The sequence below is a fragment of the Chelonia mydas genome, chromosome 3 (assembly GCF_015237465.2).
Source record: "Chelonia mydas isolate rCheMyd1 chromosome 3, rCheMyd1.pri.v2, whole genome shotgun sequence".
In the NCBI taxonomy this organism is placed as follows: Eukaryota; Metazoa; Chordata; order Testudines; family Cheloniidae; genus Chelonia; species Chelonia mydas.
The window spans coordinates 41,151,335-41,171,478 of record NC_057851.1 but is presented as its reverse complement, the minus strand read 5'-3'; the positions used below and the strand labels follow the sequence as shown (position 1 = coordinate 41,171,478).

The 20,144-nt window shown below is 39.2% G+C and overlaps 1 protein-coding gene across 1 annotated transcript in view; it reads left to right on the top strand.

Annotated features, from left to right (window-relative positions):
• CSMD1 (CUB and Sushi multiple domains 1) overlaps positions 1–20,144 on the top strand; it is a 1,979,019-nt gene that overhangs the window by 1,138,239 nt on the left and 820,636 nt on the right. The window contains exon 6 of the mRNA XM_037894193.2: positions 13,688–13,800. Within this exon, the coding sequence (XP_037750121.1) occupies positions 13,688–13,800 (113 nt within the window). The remainder of the gene's footprint in view (positions 1–13,687; positions 13,801–20,144) is intronic.

Genomic DNA, 20,144 nt, shown 5'->3' with positions numbered 1-20,144 from the left:
CACCTTGCATTATCTTTTAGTCAAACAAGATATCACAATTACTAAGGCATTTTAATTGAGAAAATAAAAATAAATTATTGGCTTAGTGGTCAAACCTGGTTATATATGCTGATTTTATTAAAATGGCTACTATTGCAATCCCTTGATGATCTAATGTAGGCTTCAAAGAGGGACTTTCTAATTCTGCTCAATGTGACTTACATTTAATAAGGAATACATTTACTCCTGGAAGTTTCTATGAAATGAATAGAATAGATCATATGTGTGTATCGATCATATGTGTGTATCTATTTGGAAGTTGTTTAGTTCATTACTTTGTTTTAGTTCATTACTGATAAACACTTGCTAACTACTAAATTCAGGAGAAAGTCTTTACATAGTGCTCTCAGTCTATTTTGTATAGGAATACGTTCACTACCTTATGTATGACTATTTGTATATGCAGTATATCTCTGTCTGCATGAGCATTATTGATAAAATATAAATATTAATTGATCGGTTGGACAGTAAGGTACATCTTAAGCCTATTGGCTTCTGTTCCCAAAGGGGAGAGTTTATAAACCTTTCCCCTTTAATAGGGGGCTCCAGGAAGAAAATCTCCCCCTTTAGGATTAGAGTAGGAGTAGATTGGGGGCGGGGGGGGCTTGCTATGGTCATTGTGATAGCTGCTTTTTTGGACTGGAAGGAATTGTCCCAGGCAGGGTTTGGGTTTGTTACGGTTGTCTCAACAGCCCGGGACCTGGTTGGTAGGTTACATTGTAATATTTTTTTTTTCGAATCTTGGCAGGTGCCTAGTGCAGGTACTCATTACCAGGGGTGTGTGTCCAGTTCCCTGATAAACTGGAATTGGAACAGATTGGGAGAAGGCATCTCCTAAAGAATGTGGGACTAGGGTTAGGGCCCCTAATTTCTGGTACAACAAGGAAACAACCCTCTCTAGATTAGCTTCCTTAACTATTATATGAGGAGAGGATGGTGGGTCCCAGCAATGGCAGTTGGTAGTCCTCTACCAGGTTGAATAGATTATAATAGGAAGTATGACCTGCACTGGGTGAGTTGTTGCTGGATAATTCACAGTAGCTGACAGCAAGTGGTTTTCTACAGAGAACAGTATGAGACAAGGGTGTATTTTGTCCCCAAGCCTCTTGAATGTATGCACAGAGTTTAAGAGACAAGGCTTGGGAGGTTTTGACCAAGTGGAAGGAGCTAAGATTTCAACTGGTGGACACTTCTTAACCTACCTCAGATATGCCAATGGCATGACACTCTTTGCTATAGCCATTGGTGCAAATACAACAAATGGTGGAGCCTGTAAAAACAGTTAGTGAGTAATACGGAATATTCCTTAATGCAACAAAAAAGAAAATTCATGTACGTTGACAGAACTAAGAAAAAAAAGGATGCAAAAATCATGATTAACAGACAAGCGTAGAGAAAATAGATGAAATTAATTATCTTGGATCACATATATCCAACCAAGATGGTTGTTCCAAAGAAACCAGAAGAAAGCTAAGAATGGTTTGCTCAGCTGTGGCCTTGCTAAAGAAAGTGTGGGGGTAAAAAACCATAGCATCTAGAAATGTAAAAAGAGGGAACTGGTGAAAATCCAATTTTTTTCCATAGCGATTTATGTATGTGAAATGTGAGAAGTTAATGTTGCTGACAAGAAGAAAATGGAAGCTATTGGAATTCGGTGCTGGTGAAGACTCTTACATATCTCCTGGATAGTAAAAAAGATGAATGCCTATGTTAAAAATTGCAAGCTGCCAGGCCTTGGTAATCTACACAGTGGATGGAGCAGGACCTTGTCTGGCAATTGCCATGGCAGTTGGGAGTAGTGGCAAGTGTAAATCCAGTAGTCGGATACCATGCTGAGGATGAAGACAGACTCAGTCAAAGGTTGGAACCTGAGTCAGGATAGGGAACAGGACAGGGAGCCAAAGACTAGATTGGAGAGGGCAGAATTCAAGGCTGGAACAAGGGCTAGAGGCAGGAGCAGGGAAAGCACAGGTGTGGTATGCGTTGAGCAACCACGCAACTGCTGCTGCTTCAAGCTCAAGTAGCAGGCTGCAGGTTTTCCTGCCCAATCAGGAAGCAGGACCATTTGCAGAAGGATCTTTGGGCACAGCTGAGCTTACTGGGTTGCCTAGCAACCAGGCTGGGAGCCAGATCTGCTGCTGATGGAAATATTATTGGAGGGAAGCCAACCCTGAGCAGAAATCAACAGACACAAATGTATGTACTTTGGTCACAATAGGTATGTAAGTGGAAATAATCTGGAGAAAGTTATTATGGAAGGAATGGTGGAGAGTTATCCTTGTAGAAGATGACCAGTGAGAAGTTGAATGGATGGTGTGCCTCAGATCTGTGAAGATCAGCTGCTGAGTGCTCAAAGTTAGTGATGGATTGTGAAGGCTCCTGAAAATTCTGCTATTATATCACCAATACTCAGTCATGAATAAATGTTTTGGTTTTTTTTAGTTTCCAGATATGTTACTGAATAAAATTGTGGCCTAGTTAAACCACGTTCCTGGTGTCTTTTCTTGTCTTGTCTTCCTGCAGTGTCTGGGACAAAAGTATCAGTGTCTGGGCACAGTTTGTATGGCTCCGGACTGTAGGAACATTTTTTGTGCCTGGAACCTGGACATGGGGTGCAAAGACAGTCTTTGTGTACTCCTTTTCTCCTTTTTTCACTTTGCACAATTCTGTCCCTTACAATATTTAAGTTCATACAAAAATAATAGATTTATGAAATAAATCAATTTTATGCAAATGAATCAAAATGTCATTTATGTAGTTAATAAAGCAAGTTCTGAAATAGTTGCTATGATAAATGAAGGGTGAGGGGAGCTCCCTTTTATGGACATCCATCCAGTCAGTTAGCTATAAAGTTCCTCTTGGTGGCTGTTCTCTGCTTGCTATACCTCTAAAGGGTTAACAAAGTTCCCGCAGGTAAAGGAAAGGGAGTGGGCACCTGACCAAAAGAGCCATTGGGAAGGCTAAAACTTTTTAAAGTGGGGAAAAAACTTCCCCTTTGTCTCTGTTTGTGGTCCTTTGGGAAAGAGGGGAACAGGGAACAGTTATGCTATGAGAAGCTTTAAGCCAGGAATGATCATAGGTCACCAAGACCCATCAGATCATACCTGGAACTACTTATTTGGAACCCCCAAACGTGTAAGTACATCAGAAATGTTTAGAAAGATGCGTTTTGATCTATTTCTGTTTATTTCTTATGGCTAGTGGACTCCTCTGTGCTAACCCCAGATGCTTTTGTTTGCTTGTAACCTTTAAGCTGAACCCCCAAGAAAGCTATTTTGGGTGCTTAGTTTTTGGAATTGCTCTTTTAAAATCTAGCAAAAGCCTAAGTTCCAGATATATTTTCTTTCTTTTTGGTTTTTAATCAGATTTACGTTTTTTAAGAACAGGATTGGTTTTTTGTGTCCTAAGAGGTTTGTGCATATGATGTTTAATTAGCTGGGGGCAACAGATAATTTCCTTTGTTTTCTTTCTCAGCTCTTCCCCAGAGTAGGGGTGGAAGGGCTTGAGGGTACCCCACAGGAAGGAATTCCCAAGTGTGCCAACCTGGATTCCAAGGGGTTTGCATTTGAGTGGTGGCAGCATTTACCAAGCTAAGGTCAGATAAAAGCTGTAACCTTGGGAGTTTAATACCAGCCTGCAGTGTCCAGTATTAATTTTTAAAATCCTTGCATGCCCCCACCTCCTGGACTTGAAGTGTCAGAGTGGGGAATCAGCCTTGACAGTTGCAAAAGGAATTGATCTGGATACTGAATGCACTCAGATGAACAGAATCCAACTGTAGTCATATGGGCTAAATTTTGTGATGTTTACACATGTTGAAGAGTATTTACTTATGCAAATAGTCCAATTGACACACCAGAGTGTGTGAAGATCCCCCAGTTTAGCCCTGTGTTTGTAAAATTCTTTCTATTGAATGTGAATAGTGCATGTGCATGTTTGGGTCCTATTAGAACAAGACTAACTTATGATGAGGCACCAAGACTCATCTATTGCCCACGTACCCTGATTCTAGTCTTCCAACTATTTATTTGTACAGGACAGAAGACTAGAATATGAATGGGGTATCAATGGCTCACTACATCTTTAATTCAAACATAAACAGTCAGTGACTGTCAGACATGGAAAATCAACATATTCCTCTCTGGTTTGAAATATCACAGAAGACATATAGCTAAATTAGAATAGAGATCAAACGGGGATTATGTCACTGTGTCAATATCATAATATTGTCACTATCATTTCTTAAAGTAAGGGAAAATACTGAGGCAATTTTAGCCAAAACATATGGAGTTTATAGATATGCATTGTAGATTGACAGATATTTTGTGTATGCATTTGGGGAACAACTGTAAAAAATACAGCCAATGATAGACATACTATGAATGTGCTTTTGTGTGTCCCTGTGTGTGTGTGTGTGTGTGTGTGTGTGTGTGTTTACTCCTTTGCTAATGTACCATTTAATTCAAATAACAGTTTAATTCAAAATGCTCCGGCATTGGTCTCTCTCAGACTTTTAACCCCACAGCTCTGGACAAACCAGATAAAGTGTTACTGCAAATTTATTTTGTACAAAAAATGCATCTTTCCAGCAATTAACTTTTAATGTTTGGGGGAAAGCGGGTGTCACTATAAGTAAAATGAGCAGCTCTAAAGAGACAGGGCAGCTTTTTATATCCAGAACATACCATTTCCTATCAAGGTGTTAGCACAAAGTACCATACTAAATCCTTTTACTATTGCATGGATTTTTCTTCTTCTTAATTGTATTACAGGACTACCTTAAAGCCCCAACCAAGTTCAGCACATCATTGTGGTAGGTGATGCCAACACATAGTAAGAGTTAATCCCTGTTCTGAACAGTTTGTAATTTAAATATACAAGACAAAAATTAGGTGGATAAACAGAGGCACTTGTTCTAGGTTAAGACAGAAGGTCAGAGATCATTCCCAATCTAATATTTTATCCATGGGACCATACAAGCTAAACTGGGCAAAATTGTTCTGTTGTTTACAACCCAGTGACTTTTCATCTCACAATCTTGTAACAAAAGAGAAGCAAAACCATAGCTACTCCTTTCGGTTTTAATCGTCTACTTCTTTCAGTTCACTGGGAACAGGAATGCTCCCAGTCTTCTTTAAAATTTCTAATACATCCTTACAGAAAAAGTCCATGCTAAGAAGAAATTGGAGCCATTACATAAGTTTAAGAGTCAGCAGTGCATAATTGTCACGAATCAGTAGGTACCTGTATCGTAGAGAATAAAGTTGATTTGTTATGAACACTTCAGTTGCAGATTACAGGAAAAATTTCTTCTAGTCAAGGTTGGTTTTTTTTATCATTGAATAGGTACACTAATTTTGATATTGGAATGTTATACTCTCTGTTGAAGGTGAAAACCTTGCCTCAATAAAAGCTTGACTAAAGATTTCATTTGCTGCCATCTCAGTTTAGGTTGGAATATAAAGATGTAAATTAAAATATAAATTCAAATATCATGTTAATTTCCACCATGAAATATTGTAGTCCAAATCTTGCAAGCTGCAAAGACAGTTTTGGTTATTTTTTTTAATCTAAATATTTTCCAAATTTCGATGTCCTCCCACCTACCAAAATACATTACATGAAGAAAAACATTAACATGCATGGTGGAGTGAAGGCATTATTGATATTTGTTTTAAATAACTCCCTCTTGGAATGATAAAGCCACCCTCCAAAGATTCTTAAATACTTATTGCCCTCACCTCTACTGGATTTTGGGGCAGAGTACTAGCACCAGGAGCTGATAGTAACAGCAGGAGTAAATTGCAATTATGTTTGAAAGAATGGTAACGTTGTCATAGTCACACTTTAAAGAAAAAAAAACAGTTGTAATAATACAGGAAAATAGAAATCCTTGACAATTTGTTTTTAGACAATCAGCAAAACAACCTCGGTATTTGCACTATTCCCTAAGTATTCCTGTAACCTTACTTAGATGCACAATGAAATTAGTAAATTGTTAAGAGTACCTCTCTATAGTCTTTCAGTTTCACAATTTAATATGGGAATCAATTAATAAAGAATAAAAAGATAAGAATAAAATTAAAGCCAGTCAACATAGTTTATGGAAAACAGAACTTGTCAAACAAACCCGATTTCATTCATTGATGAGATTACAGGTTTGGTTGATAAAGGGTAACTGGATAGATGTAATACATTAAAATATTTTTTAAGGTGTTTGGCTTAGCACACATGGCATTCTGATTAGAAAGTTAAAATTCTACAGAGTCAGTTGAGCAGATGTTAACTGGATTAAAACTTGGCTAACTGACAGATCTCAAAAACATGGGGAATTATAATGGAATGGGAGTGTTTCGAATGGGGTTCAACAGGGATCAGTACTAGGGTTGCCAACTTTCTAACTGCACAAAACCAGACACCCTTCCCCTGCCTCCTGTCTCGCCCCTTCACTGAAGCCCCACCCCTTCTCTGAGGCCCCACCCCCATTCACTCCATCCCGCCTCCCTCCATCACTGGCTCACCCCCACTCTCACTCATTTTCACTGGGCAGAGGTAGGGGGTTGGAGTGCAGAAGGGGATGCAGGCTCTGGGATGGGGCCAGAAATGAGGGGTTCAGGTGGCAGGATGGGCCTATGGGCAGGGGATTGAGGTGCAGGAGGGGCTTAGGGCTAAAATAGGGGTTTGGGGTGTGGGCTCCAGGTGGGAGTTTGGGTGTGGGAGGGGATTCTGCCTGGGACAGGAGATTGGACTGCAGGAGGGGTTTGGCGTGCGGGCTCCAGCCGGGCAGTGCTTACCTCACTCGGCTCCCGGTCAGCGGTAAGGCAGGCAGGTCTGTATGGTGTGCACTGCCTGTGCCTGCAGCTGCCGCCCCCTCAGCTCCCATTGGCCGTGGTTCACGGCCAATGGGAGCTGCAGAGTCGGTGCTAGGGGTGGGGGCAACACACAGAGCTTCCCTGATCACCCCTGTGCCTAGGGACATGCCAGCCACTTCCAGGAGCCACGCAGAGCCAAGGCAGGCAGGGTTCCTGTCTTAGCCCCACTGCACCGCCGATCGGATTTTAACAGCCTGGTCAGCGGTGCTGACTGGAGCCACCAGGGTCTCTTTTTGACCGGGCGTTCCAGTCAAATACCAAATGCCTGGCAACCCTAAACAGTACTAGGTCTGATGCTATTCAACATTTTCTTCAATAATCTACAAGTAAATATAAAATCACTGCTGATAAAATTTGCAGATGTGTTGTCTGTTTGAGTTTAATTTAACAATAATAATAATGTGAGATTGTCAAAATAACAGGCTTAAATGGAATTATTTAATCAAAGATTATCAAACAAATACAGAAGGAAAACCTATTTTACCAGCTTTTGAGTAATATGAAGAGCTGGCCCATGTTGCCTCCCTCTGTCACTGGTGGGATGCTAGTGGAATACATTCCCCAATCTAACTCCAAAATCCTCTTTCCTGTTATGAGTATGGGTCTGAGAGAAAGGTATCCCTTTTTGGAGGGAAAATTATTTTCGCAAAATTAATTTCATCGTGTTCTGTTTTCAAATTCTCATTTTACCTAATTACTAATGGAATTTCTTGTATGGTATCTTAGGTTACATGATCAATAAACTAAAGAGATTTCAAACCCAATTGTTAATCAGAGCACCTGTTGCAACAAGCACTCCCTGATGAGTTAAAATCTTCTTTCAATGGGTAATTATTTCATTTATCACAGAAAACATCTGCAACAACAAATACCTCTCATCAATCACAGAACATAACTGGATCATTAGCAACCCTCTTCAATTACCCAGTTTTGTTTATCGTAACAGACATCTGTCAATATCTTCCATTAGTTTTAAGGGATCTTTTCCTCCAGATATCTAGACTCTCACAGACTTAGAGACATTGAGGATGAGTAGATACAGCCCAATACTTCACTAAACTGGGAGGAGAGGTAGATACGCTGGAGGGTAGGGATAGGATACAGAGGGCCCTAGACAAATTAGAGGATTGGGCCAAAAGAAATCTGATGGGGTTCAACAAGGACAAGTGCAGAGTCCTGCACTTAGGATGGAAGAATCCCATGCACCGCTATAGACTAGGGACCAACTGGCTAGGCAGCAGTTCTGCAGAAAAAGACCTAGGGTTACCGTGGATGAGAAGCTGGATATGAGTCAACAGTGTGCCATCGTTGCCAGGAAGGCTAAAGACATTTTGGGCTGTATAAGTAGGGGCATTGCCAGCAGATTGAGAGACGTGATAGTTCCCCTCTATTTGACATTGGTGAGGCCTCATCTGGAGTACTGTGCCAGTTTGGGGCCCCACACTACAAGAAGAATGTGGAAAAATTGGAAAGCATCCAGTGGAGGGCAACAAAAATGATTGGGGTACTGGAACACATGACTTATGAGGAGAGGCTGAGGGAACTGGGATTGTTTAGTCTGCAGAAGAGAAGAATGAGGGGGGATTTAGTAGCTGCTTTCAACTACCGGAAAGGGGGTTCTAAAGAGGATGGATCTAGCAGATGACAGGACAAGGAGTAATGGTCTCACGTTGCAGTGGGGGAGGTTTAGATTGGATATTAGGAAAAACTTTTTCACTAGGAGGGTGGTGAAACACTGGAATGCGTTACCTAGGGAGGTGGTGGAATCTCCTTCCTTAGACGTTTTTAAGGTCAGGCTTGACAAAGCCCTGGCTGGGATCATTTTGTTGGGGATTGGTCCTGCCTTGAGGAGGGGGTTGGACTAGGTGACCTCCTGAGGTCCCTTCCAACCCTGATATTCTATGATTATAAACATTTTTGAATGCTGGCCACCCTCTAGGTTCAGGTTAAGAACCAAGACTCTGAGGCCTTAGAATTCAGACATGCTTTTTGGTAACACTGTAAGGTTTCTGGGAGAACAGTTAGTAAGAAAAGAATTATGAGAGTTTAACATACAAAAATCATGAAAGGTTAATATTTACTATCAGATGACACAACGATTGGAGGAGTGGTAAATACTGATAAAGGACTGGGCAGTCATACAGAGTTCAGTTTGTTTAAGTTATGAAAAAGAAGACTGACAGGTGATTTGATTATACTGTACAAGTACCTCCATGGGGAAAAAATACCAGAACCTCTTACATAAACAGAGAAAGGCATACCAAGAACAATGGCTGGAAGATGAAGACAGACAAATTCAAATTAGAAATTAGGTACACATTTTTAACAGTGAGAGTGATTAAGCACTTTTACAAATTGACAAAAGAAGTGGTGGATTTGCTTTCTCTTAATGTCTTCAGATCAAAATTGGATGCCTTGGAACATACCCTTTAGCTAAACACAAAGTTATTAGGCTCAATACTGGGGTAACTGGATGAAATGTAATGTGATGTAGAGGATGTCAGACTCGATGATCTAATGGTTCCTTGTTGCCTTAAATTCTAGAGTCTATGACATTAATTTTGGAATCATTTTAGATTGTAACCTGACATGGACATGAATAAGGGGAAAGGTTAATATGTTGTTTAGTTTGTGAACACTTCACACGCTGTGTGCGCTGTATCCTACATCATATGTGGCATTATTGTTACCAGATTTCCCCGTTACTTTGGGGTATGCTCATTTATTAGGGTTACTCTTCGGGGGGGGGGGGTGGAATGTCTGTAATTATATCAATGTACTGCTTGTGTCACTTTTATTTTCATATGGAGCTCTACTTCTCCCTTCTGCAAGTCCCCGGAGCTATCCTGCAGGACCTAGGTTCCCCAGGGCTGGGTTACTCTAGCCCCAGAATCAGATGAACACACACACACACACACACTAAAAGAGCAAGTCTGAGTGGACTGGGTCAATCAGCACTCTCAAGCTGACCCCTTCCATGTCCCTGGACTCAGTGGACTGAGTCAAGCAGGATTTCCAAGCTGCCACACTTATATGCTCCTGGACTCAATAGGCTGGGTCGAGCAGCACTTCCAAGCTGCCACCCTTGTATGTCATAGGTTCAGCACGTCCCTATCCCCACTTTCACATCACAATTGTTCTGGTACTAACCCACTTGATGAGCAAACCCCACAGTATTTTGGGTGCTACAGGGATCTTTAGCTTAGGTAAGAAGAGCATTGCTGCAGAGTAAATGGGGAAGCCAAAAACACAAAAGAGTGAAGTTCAGAGAGAGAGAGGGGGGAATCAACCAGCTTAACCAAAAATGTTATTTATTGAATAATAGTGACAACCACACAAGGAGAGCCTAAACAAACATAACAGTTACATCATTAAAGATTACAGACATAGAAAATTATACCTGATCAAATAAGTCAGGATTAAAAGTTATACCTGAGGTGGAAAAGAAAACACAGAGAGAGAGAGAGCGCGCGCTGGGGTCTCAACACTGCATGAAGCTTGAACTGTTCAGGGTTCCCAAGTGATGGTGGTAACTCAGGGTCCTGAGTGCTGGAGACAGGAAAGCCCCCAGCACAATCAGTGAGGAGAAGATGAAGTCCCAGTGGAACTGCTGCAGAGTTTGGATCCAGGCATCAGAACCCTTACTTGAACGTGGGTAGGGGTTTTTGTAGGGAAACAACAACGGTTCAAGGGAGAACACTAGATTTGTTTAGAGGTAAACTGGTGACTCAAGGGTTTTCTTTAGGCTAGACAATAGGAACTGATCATTCCTGGCTATGGGTCGTGTTCCTTCAAGGGAGTTCACAATGCAATTAGGCAGCTTCAGCGTTTTGGATATCAATGAAGGATTCATTACTAGAGTTGGTCTGATAACTGCTAAGCTGGGTGTGTGCAGGTGTATGTTCATTACATCTGCAGCAGAGATCCCCCATGATGCAGTGCTTCCCTGATTTTCTGGTCCCAGAGTTCAGTGCAGTTCTTGCCTTGGAATCTCTGTTCTCCATTCTGTACGCTAATGGAGATGCCTCCCTGTCCAATCTTTGATGCAGATGAGGCTAGGGGAGTTGCCTTAATCCTGTCATTCTTGTCAGGAGGGGTTTAGGTGTGTCTCCCACCACCTTTTATTGCTTTCTGTAAGTCTTTCTTCTGATCTGTTTTGGTTCAAGCACAGTCTGGGGTGGGGGAATCAACCAGCTTAACCAAAAAAGTTATTTATTGAATAATAGTGATAACCACACAAGGAGAGCCTAAACAAACATAACAGTTACATCATTAAAGATTACAGATATAGAAAATTATACCTGATAATTTTCCTTCATGAGGTCAGACAGGCTGGATACTGTGCCCTGGTTCCCCAAGAACACAGAACTGACTGGTATCATTATCTATCTCATATTTATGTCCATAGCTACTCCCTTTCCAAGGGCATACTCTTCCCTCAGAAAAATCAATGTAATGATTATTATGGCCTTTTCCCTGTATGCATATATTGATTCTAATTCTGATCCAATGAGGAAATGGGGAAAGTTTGCACTGAAGTTTGTTCAAGGTACTGTTTGTGAGAACAGAACTGGCAAAATACCACCAGCAATCAGGGTCATGGGAATTACAGTACTTGTCATATAGTAGATTAAATAATTTGCTATGTCTTTTTTTCCCTTTTAGAATACAGAATGCTATATATAACCACAAAATATCTCTTTTATGGCATGTGGTAATGTTCAGGCTGACAATAATTAAGGGCATGACCCTGAAAAGGTATCCAGGTAGTTGGATATCAACAACCCCACAAACTCCCACTGAAGCTATAGGCCTGAAGAGCCATCTGTAAGACTCCCTTTGAAGAATCAGGACATAGAGGGCAGGGAAGTGTCAGAAATAAAGAACTTTTAAAATTTTTATTCAGAAGAAACTTAATTAAAAGATCCATACAGTGTTTTCAGAATTCAAAATATGAAGTAAAAATATTTAAACAGAAAAATACCATAATCGGAAAAAAATACAGGTTATATTCCCAGATATCCTAAATTTACAGACACTCATCTGTAGTTAAAGGTATAGTAAAAGGTTATTGTTAAAGATACATTATAAAAAGTGGTAGTTTTATAAATTTTCAAGAGCTCTCTCTGAGGCCTTGTTCCCTTAAATTGAAGAGCAGAGTTGTTTGACTGTGCACTTATGAACTGTAACAATGTAATCTTGTGAGATGCCAAGTGAGGTTTGGATTAAATCACCAAAAAATATGAATCTGGAGACATCATTCTCGTTATTCTTAGAAGGATTAGATATGAAGTTATCTGTAAATTTATTTCAGAGTAGCAGCCGTGTTAGTCTGTATCCGCAAAAAGAAAAGGAGTACTTGTGGCACCTTAGAGACTAACAAATTTATTTGAGCATAAGCTTTCGTGAGCTACAGCTCACTTCATCGGATGCATGCATAAATTTGTTAGTCTCTAAGGTGCCACAAGTACTCCTTTTGTAAATTTATTTTTACTCCTATTCTTTATGGTCAATATTTAATGTTTGTGTGATGAGCTGCAGCCTTTCCATACATGGGATGTGTTCGTTTTAAAATTTCAAATAGCACCATTTAAGTAACTTAAATGTTTAAAAAATGAAGTTGGCCAAAAAGGTCCAGTATTAATAGATTTCGATATTATGACCAGGTGTGATAGAATCATCTAATCTGCATTCCACTAATCTGTACAAATTAAAATTTGTACACCAAAAACTGTTTCTTCTGTTTCTTCAGTAAAGTGTTAACAGCAGTGATATAGCAAGGAAGACATCATATTATTAAGTGTTCATTACTTATACAACACACACTTATAACATGCTATGACGTTTGTTCATTAATCTAAATAATCTTCATTTGTCAAATGAACAAAGTTATTTTTCCTGTAATGTAAGAATTTAGACTCCATGGAGAATATTCTGCTTTCAGTTAATCCTGGTAAAAACCCAGCATAACTAAGAGAAAAAATTGGCCCTAAGCAACATTTTGCAGACTTCTTTATTCCAGTCTTTAATTGTAAAAATGCAATGTTCATACAACATATATATTTAGAAGAGATTCCAGATTTACACAAAATCCAGGCTGTTTATCTGACCGCTTGCTCAGTTTTTAATGGGAATTAAGTGTGTGTGTGTGGGGGGGGGAGGGGTGTTGTTGAATCTGAACTTTCACTAATATCAGGTTTAAAAAAACCAAAAACATGGCTTCTGAGGTTTATTATATGCAAAACTGACCCTTCTCAGGTGCGCACACATTTTTGCTCATGTATAATACAGAGAGTTTTTCTTGCTAGGTTGATGTCCTTGTAAATGAGATATATGAGATGAAACATTTATATTGTTCTTCTAAAATTAATAACATTTCACTTAAGGGAGTGCATCGATTTGCTACTGAATACCATTCTCTGCAACTGTTTACCAACATTTAAGATAAATATGACCTTATGCATTTTGATGTTTTGTCATAAGATCACTTGCCAACTTTTCTGCAGATAAGTTAGCAGCTGAAACAAGAAACTTTAGAAATTTTCTCTCCCATTACAGTTCCCATAATAATGAGAGAAGGAGAAACCAATTTGACTATCAAAGAACTAGGTGGAAAGGAAAATACAGTAATAGTACTAGTGCATCACAATTGTCAGATGCATGATGCACAGTGTGACCAGTATATTTAATTTCACTTGGTCTGTTTCCTTTAAATCAGTCTAAAATACATGTTTTTTGCTTCATTGTCTCTTAAAAACTTTTTTCCCCACCTCCAGGTTGACTGGTATGAACCTGCCTTCTCCTGTTATCAGCAGCAAAAACTGGTTACGACTCCATTTCACATCTGACAGTAACCACCGACGGAAAGGATTTAATGCCCAGTTCCAAGGTAGGAAATACAGAGTGACACCAAAAATAATGTGAATAGAACTGGTAGTGATGTGGGTTTTTCTTTAGAAACCACAGGTCTGTGCTGTAAAAAGCTAAAGTCTAGGTTCTACTGCCCTTAGGCTGAGTAGTAGCTATCATTATATTATAAAATAAATACCTTTCAGAGATTCATTTAACATTGTTTACACATAAAGCAGCAACATTCCCCGTGAAATATACCTCTAGTGGTATGCTTATTTGACCTTTTTACATTAGATAAATTGTATGTGTGGCGTCTTTTTGTGTTAATTCAGATCTTTGCTTTAAATCATGAGTAGAATGCAGGTCACAGAAAATCTATTTTGTGCAAAGACAGGCCCTATCTCACTGTTGTCTTCCTTCATTACTCATAATCAAGCTCTTGCCCTGAGGGTTACATTTATCACTTGGAGATTTAACCACTCCCCAACTCAAGATAAATCACATTTCAGACTACTGAATAGATCTGCATATTCATCTTTATTAGAAAGCTAGAGGATGTCAATGCTGCTGTCAGTTTTTGTCTATGTCCACCTGGATATGCATCAAAATGCAATTTTTCTGGAATGGAATCTTCATTGATTTGTGCACTTGATAAATCATCACTCAGAATCAATGATTTTGTAATTAAATTAGCAAGAAATAGGAGACTATCCTGTAAATCACAAATACAGATGATGTAGAAGCTGAGTATACCTTCAAACCCTGTACTTACACAAGCTATTTCTTACTATTTTTCCCCCCACATGCAAATAGACATCTTCATAGCTTAAGTTGTCACTCCACAGTAGGATCTGTATTCCTCTGTTCATGCGTGCTGTTTACCGATGATTATATTTATATGAGATATGTAAAAATAAAACATATCAAAAGTATTTGATACAATATCTATCATCTTTGTACTCCTGTACTTTTAAAATCATTGTGAACAAAGGGTGGATTTTTTTCTTCTTCTCTCAGTTGAAAATTTTTACTAATAATGCCTGACCACTTTATAGGTTATTTAGGTGAAACAACATGACAGCGAAGGTGTTGTGTCATTGCACTTAGGATTTGTTTATAAAAAACTTACTGAGGCTGAGGGCAGTGATACTTTTGGCACCTGGTAATTGAAGGGCACTGACGCTACATAAAATTTGATCCTGGATCTCATTCACCAATAGTTGTAAGGACACTATGGGTAATCCTGGCAACCCACCAGGAAGTTAAGGATCTATCGAATAGTCATGGTAAGTCTGGGGCAAAGTGTTGAGACAACATTCTAAGATTTACAAAAAATCTATTTTATGTGTGAATGCATAAGATGGAATTGCAGTTTAAAGGAAATACCTAGTGAGACTATAAACTCAAAATGGGTATTTGTTGCGCTGTATAATATATCTGACAATTTTTCTTTTGGTGGCAATATAAAACTTGGCTTTTAAAGAACAGTATTCAAATGACAATTTGAGGTAGCTTAATAAATTGCAAATTCTTACTGTTATTTGAAATCTCCTTTTCTAATTTAACACATCCTTTTAACATGCAAGTTAATGCAATGGCATTTTATAAACTACCAATAAATTGAAATTCGGTGAACCTCAGCAACGCAGAGTGTATTAATGTGTCAACAGCAAGCAATGAAGTAAGGAAAATTGCCTTTAAATACTAAAATATCTATTAACTTAAATCAGAATATTATTATTCACTTCATCATACGTAGCTGAATATAGTCATATAGTCTTTCTATTTGGTAGTACACTAATTAACACTTTAAAGGTATTTAATGATAGGCAGAGCTGTCAGTAAGTCTAATAGTTAAATATGAAAACAGTTTCCATTATAAGATCCTGTTTTTGGTTGCTTTTAACTGCCAAATTGCAGCCATTCAGGTGAACTTTTCAATGCTGGGTGTCTCCTTCAGACTGCATTCTGTGGGAATATTTCAGCATTAACAGAGGCAAGGATCCTGTTGGAAAAATAGTATGTGATCATGTTACAGCCCTGGCAGAATCTTCTCTTGCTGTAGACACCAGACTGCTATATTGGACCCAGCCTTTGAATTCTGCATGCTTCTAAGCCTCCTGTATCTCAGTAGATGCAGATGCTGCCTCTAAATATGGCCTCTTAGACAGACTTCGTGTCTAGTATCCTTTTGGGGATGTGGCCCTAGGCCCCAAGACAAATGCTGATCCCCTTCAAGTCTCTCCAGTTATTTAAGTACACCACCCAGAACCCTCATGGGTACCATTAGAATTCTCTGAAGATGTCCACAAACATGTGGACAAGGGTGATCTACTGGGTATAGCGTACTCGGACTTTCAGAAAGCCTTTGACAAGTTTCTTCACCAAAGGCTCTTAATCAAAGTAAGCAGTTCATGGGCTAAGAGGGAAAGTCAGTACTGGTTAAAAGATAGGAACCAAAGAGTAGGAATAAATCATGAATGATATGGAGAAAGTGAATAAGGAAGAGTTATTTACCCCTTCACATAACACAAGAACTAGAGGTCACCCAATGAAATTAATAGGAAGCTGTTTGAAAACTAACAAAAGGAAGTATCCGTCCCACAAAGGAAAATCAACCTGTTGAACTCATTGCCAGGGAATGTTGTGAAGGCCAAAGTGTAACTGGATTCAAAAAAGAATTAAATAGATTCATGGAAGATAGGTCCATTAATGTCTATTAGCCAAGATGGCCAGGGATGCAGCTCTGGGTGTCCCTAAACCTCTGAGTGCTAGAAGCTGGGACTGGACAACGGGATGGATCACTCAGTAGAGTGACCTCTTCTGTTCACTCCTTCTGAAGAATCTTGCACCAGCCTGTGTTGGAAGACAGGATACAGCACTAAATGTACCATTTGTCTGACCTTATGGTCATTCTTATATACTCTGCTTTACAGTTTCTCTTCAGGGACTATGTGATAGTTAAAGCAAGTAACACAGAGACTTTGTGAAGGAACATCTTAAATATTCATATTTTACTCATAGAAAAGCACAAGAGCTACAGATCTAGGCAAAAATCACTGGCACATAAGACCCTCCTTCAGTTTCCTCATCCATCCTGAATTTTGATCAGTTTGCTCCAGGAAGTCCAGCATCTTCCTGCATCCTACTCCTCCTGCTCAGTCTTCTCCTTTGGTGATGGCCTCTGCCTCATGCTTAGAAAACATGTCCCTTTTAAAGTCAATTTGTGATAACTTTTCTCTTGTCTTCTTACACTGGAGTTTTCTGTGATCCAGCCCTTGAGAGGAATTGTGGCATCCAACTGTTTATCAGTTGATGGTACAGAGGGACATTATCAGTTAGTATCTCTGATTGCCTCTATTGTCCTGTCAGGATAATGCTATTCAATGGGTAGTGGCCATTGATGGGCCTGCTATACCACCCCAGACAAAGTATTTGCTACGTGCCAGGCTCCTACTAGCAGGTGGATAGTTTAATTCACAGTGACTGTTAGGATCATAAGTGATATTCATAAAACAAATAAAAATTCATAGGATGACAGATAAAATTGTAGGAAGTATTTTTGTAGCCATGCTGGTCGCAAGATATTAGAGAAAAAAAGGTGGGTGACAAACTTCTTCAGGTGAGAGAGAAAAGCTTTCGAGCTTACACAGAACTCTTCTTCAGGTCTGGGAAATGTACTCAGAGTGTAACAGCTAAATACAAGTTGGAACAGATTGTTTAGCATAAGTAGTTAATACGTATTTCAAGGGACCATTCAAGGTGAAGTGACCAATTAACATGGGGGTTGGGAGCTGTGGGTGAGGGTCAGATATATAGTGATTACTCTGTGAGAACTGTTCATGAAAAGATGACAAGTGTTTTTTTGTCTTTTATAATTTTTTGTGTGAGTTTATTAGAGAAGTGGTAATTGTCTCACTTCACCCATATAGTTGTTGTTGAGGCATTTATTGCTCTAGATGAGGTACACCAGATGTTGTGATAGCGTGTAAGACCCATGAATCCTGAAAGGTGTGTTGTGGGGGTGTTGATCATTGTAGAGTGGAGAGATATGTCTACAGGTTTTGCATCTGTTATTTTGGCAGGGTGCCACTTTGTTGCTCTGTCCTAGTCTGTGAGGGAGCTTGCTTCTGATTATGAGCTTGGAGGGGTTCGGTGTTTGTTTGAAGGCCACAAGAATGGGGGTCAGTCAGGAAAGATTTATTTCAGGCTGTGGTCCCCATCGACTATGCTACCCCCTTTGGGTTCCAGTGTGTGGGATATTAAGTGACAATTGGGAGTGTAAAAAGCTAGCTCACGAAAGCTTATGCGCTAATAAATTTGTTAGTCTCTAAGGTGCCACAAGTACTCCTTTTCTTTTTACAGATACAGACTAACATGGCTGCTACTCTGAAATTGGGAGTGTATAGTTGGAGGGGGGGTTATATCTGTTTTGAAGCAGGTTCAATATGTGGGTAAAGTGAGACAATCACTGTGCTCTTGAATAAACTCACACAGAAAAAATGATAATAGACAAAAACACCGTATAAGCTTGGGTGAACACTTTTTACAAAGCAATCACTCTGTATCTGACCTCTTAGTCCTCATCCTGATAGGAAACCTGGACAACACCTTCAAAAGACTAATCTGGGATCTTAAATTCATAACTTTGTTAGACACTATAAAATCATGGACTGAATAGAGGCACTGGATTTATGGCTTATTACAACAATCTATAACCCACTATCACCACTCCCAGGCTAGCTGCCCTTCCCCATGACTGGAGAAGTGTTGATGGACCAGATCATCTTGAACGGTCCATTGAAATATGTGGTTAGAACTTGTGCTAAACATCTGTTCCACCTTGTACGTATCTGTGGCACGCTGAATACATTTCCCAGACCTGAAGAGGAGCTCTGTGCAAGCTTGAAAGGTTTTCCCTCTCACCAACAGAAGTTGGCCCAATTGAAGGTATTACTTCACCCACTTTGTGTCACAGATAAAATTGTTACACGGCATGTAATTAAATACCATACCATAATGCATACACACAAAGGGGCTGAATTAAGGTTGCATGGGCAATCTGAAATCTGGCATGTCCTAAATTTTGAGTGCATAATTCTGCAATTTTACTGCTCTTGAACTTCTTTGTTATATACTGTGTATATGTTTTCCCCCGATACGTGCTCATGTTTCATTTCTCAGTCTGTGTTGGCATACACTCGCAAATGTATGTATAACCTATATTTAAATATTCCTCAAAACTGAACAATAATTAGCATGCAGTCTCTTTTTGAAAGGTAATCCTTCTTTGAAGAATTTATTTGTAGAATTAAATATATTCACTTTTATGCGAGAACAAGCATATAATAACAAATTATAAATTAATGGACTTAAGCAAGCAATCTGATCAAAAATAGAGTTGTGCAGGCTTCATTCAGTTTCAGGTGGTTGAAAGATTGATTGAAAGAGATTAAAGCGCTATTGTTGCTGTGCTATTTTAGACTGTCTTTATAAGTAAAAGATTTAATCTTGAGATTTTAGCTTTTACTCAATAATGCTTCCAAAAAGTAGCAATACACAGGCTAACTGAAAATGAAATGGTGCTATTGTTGCTTACTCTTTTGAGGCTCAAATTTAAGCTCCAGCTTAAAATTGATCACTCAAGAGCTACTATCCAGCTAAAATGATGTCACTTATTTTTAGTTCATTACATTTTACACTCAGAAAATAAATCCCTTATACCATTTAATAACAGTTCTATACATCCAAGCCCATTGTTATTTCATTGAGTTGATTGTCTAGATGTGAGACTGCTTAAATTGTTTCTTCACAGAAAATTGTCATGGGAAAGAAGAGGGAGGTGCAGTGGATAGGCAGTGACATAGGCTCTTCAAAATCAGGCCAGTATAGGAGCCTTCCCCACACAAAACGCAGAGTGCTGCATGTTACTGTAGCCTTCAGCAGGAGCACCTTGCACTCCTATTTAGATCTCTGCAAATGTGTGTGTGGGTAGGGTGGGCAGGGGGTATTTAATTTCAGTTCACTGGCAGTTGCAAAAAAATGTTTTTAAAAAAATTGCTTGTGTCAAACCAAAATGAATTTTTTTTTTCAGAATTTTTTGTGAATCAAAAAGTTCAGGAAAAAGTTTTGGATAAAACAAAATATTTTGTTCAACTTGAAACAAAATGTTCCATGTCAAAATAAGTGTATTATTTGATTCAAAACAAATCATTTTATTTCTGATTTTTTAAGTAAAAGCCAAGGAAATAAAAGGCTAGATTCATAAAAAAATGGGGATGCCTGCCTTATACCTTTTGGAAGCAGGGAGACTTGGGTTCAAATCCTGCTCTAGAACAGGAATTTGAACCCAGGTCACCCCCATCTCAGGTAAATGCCCTA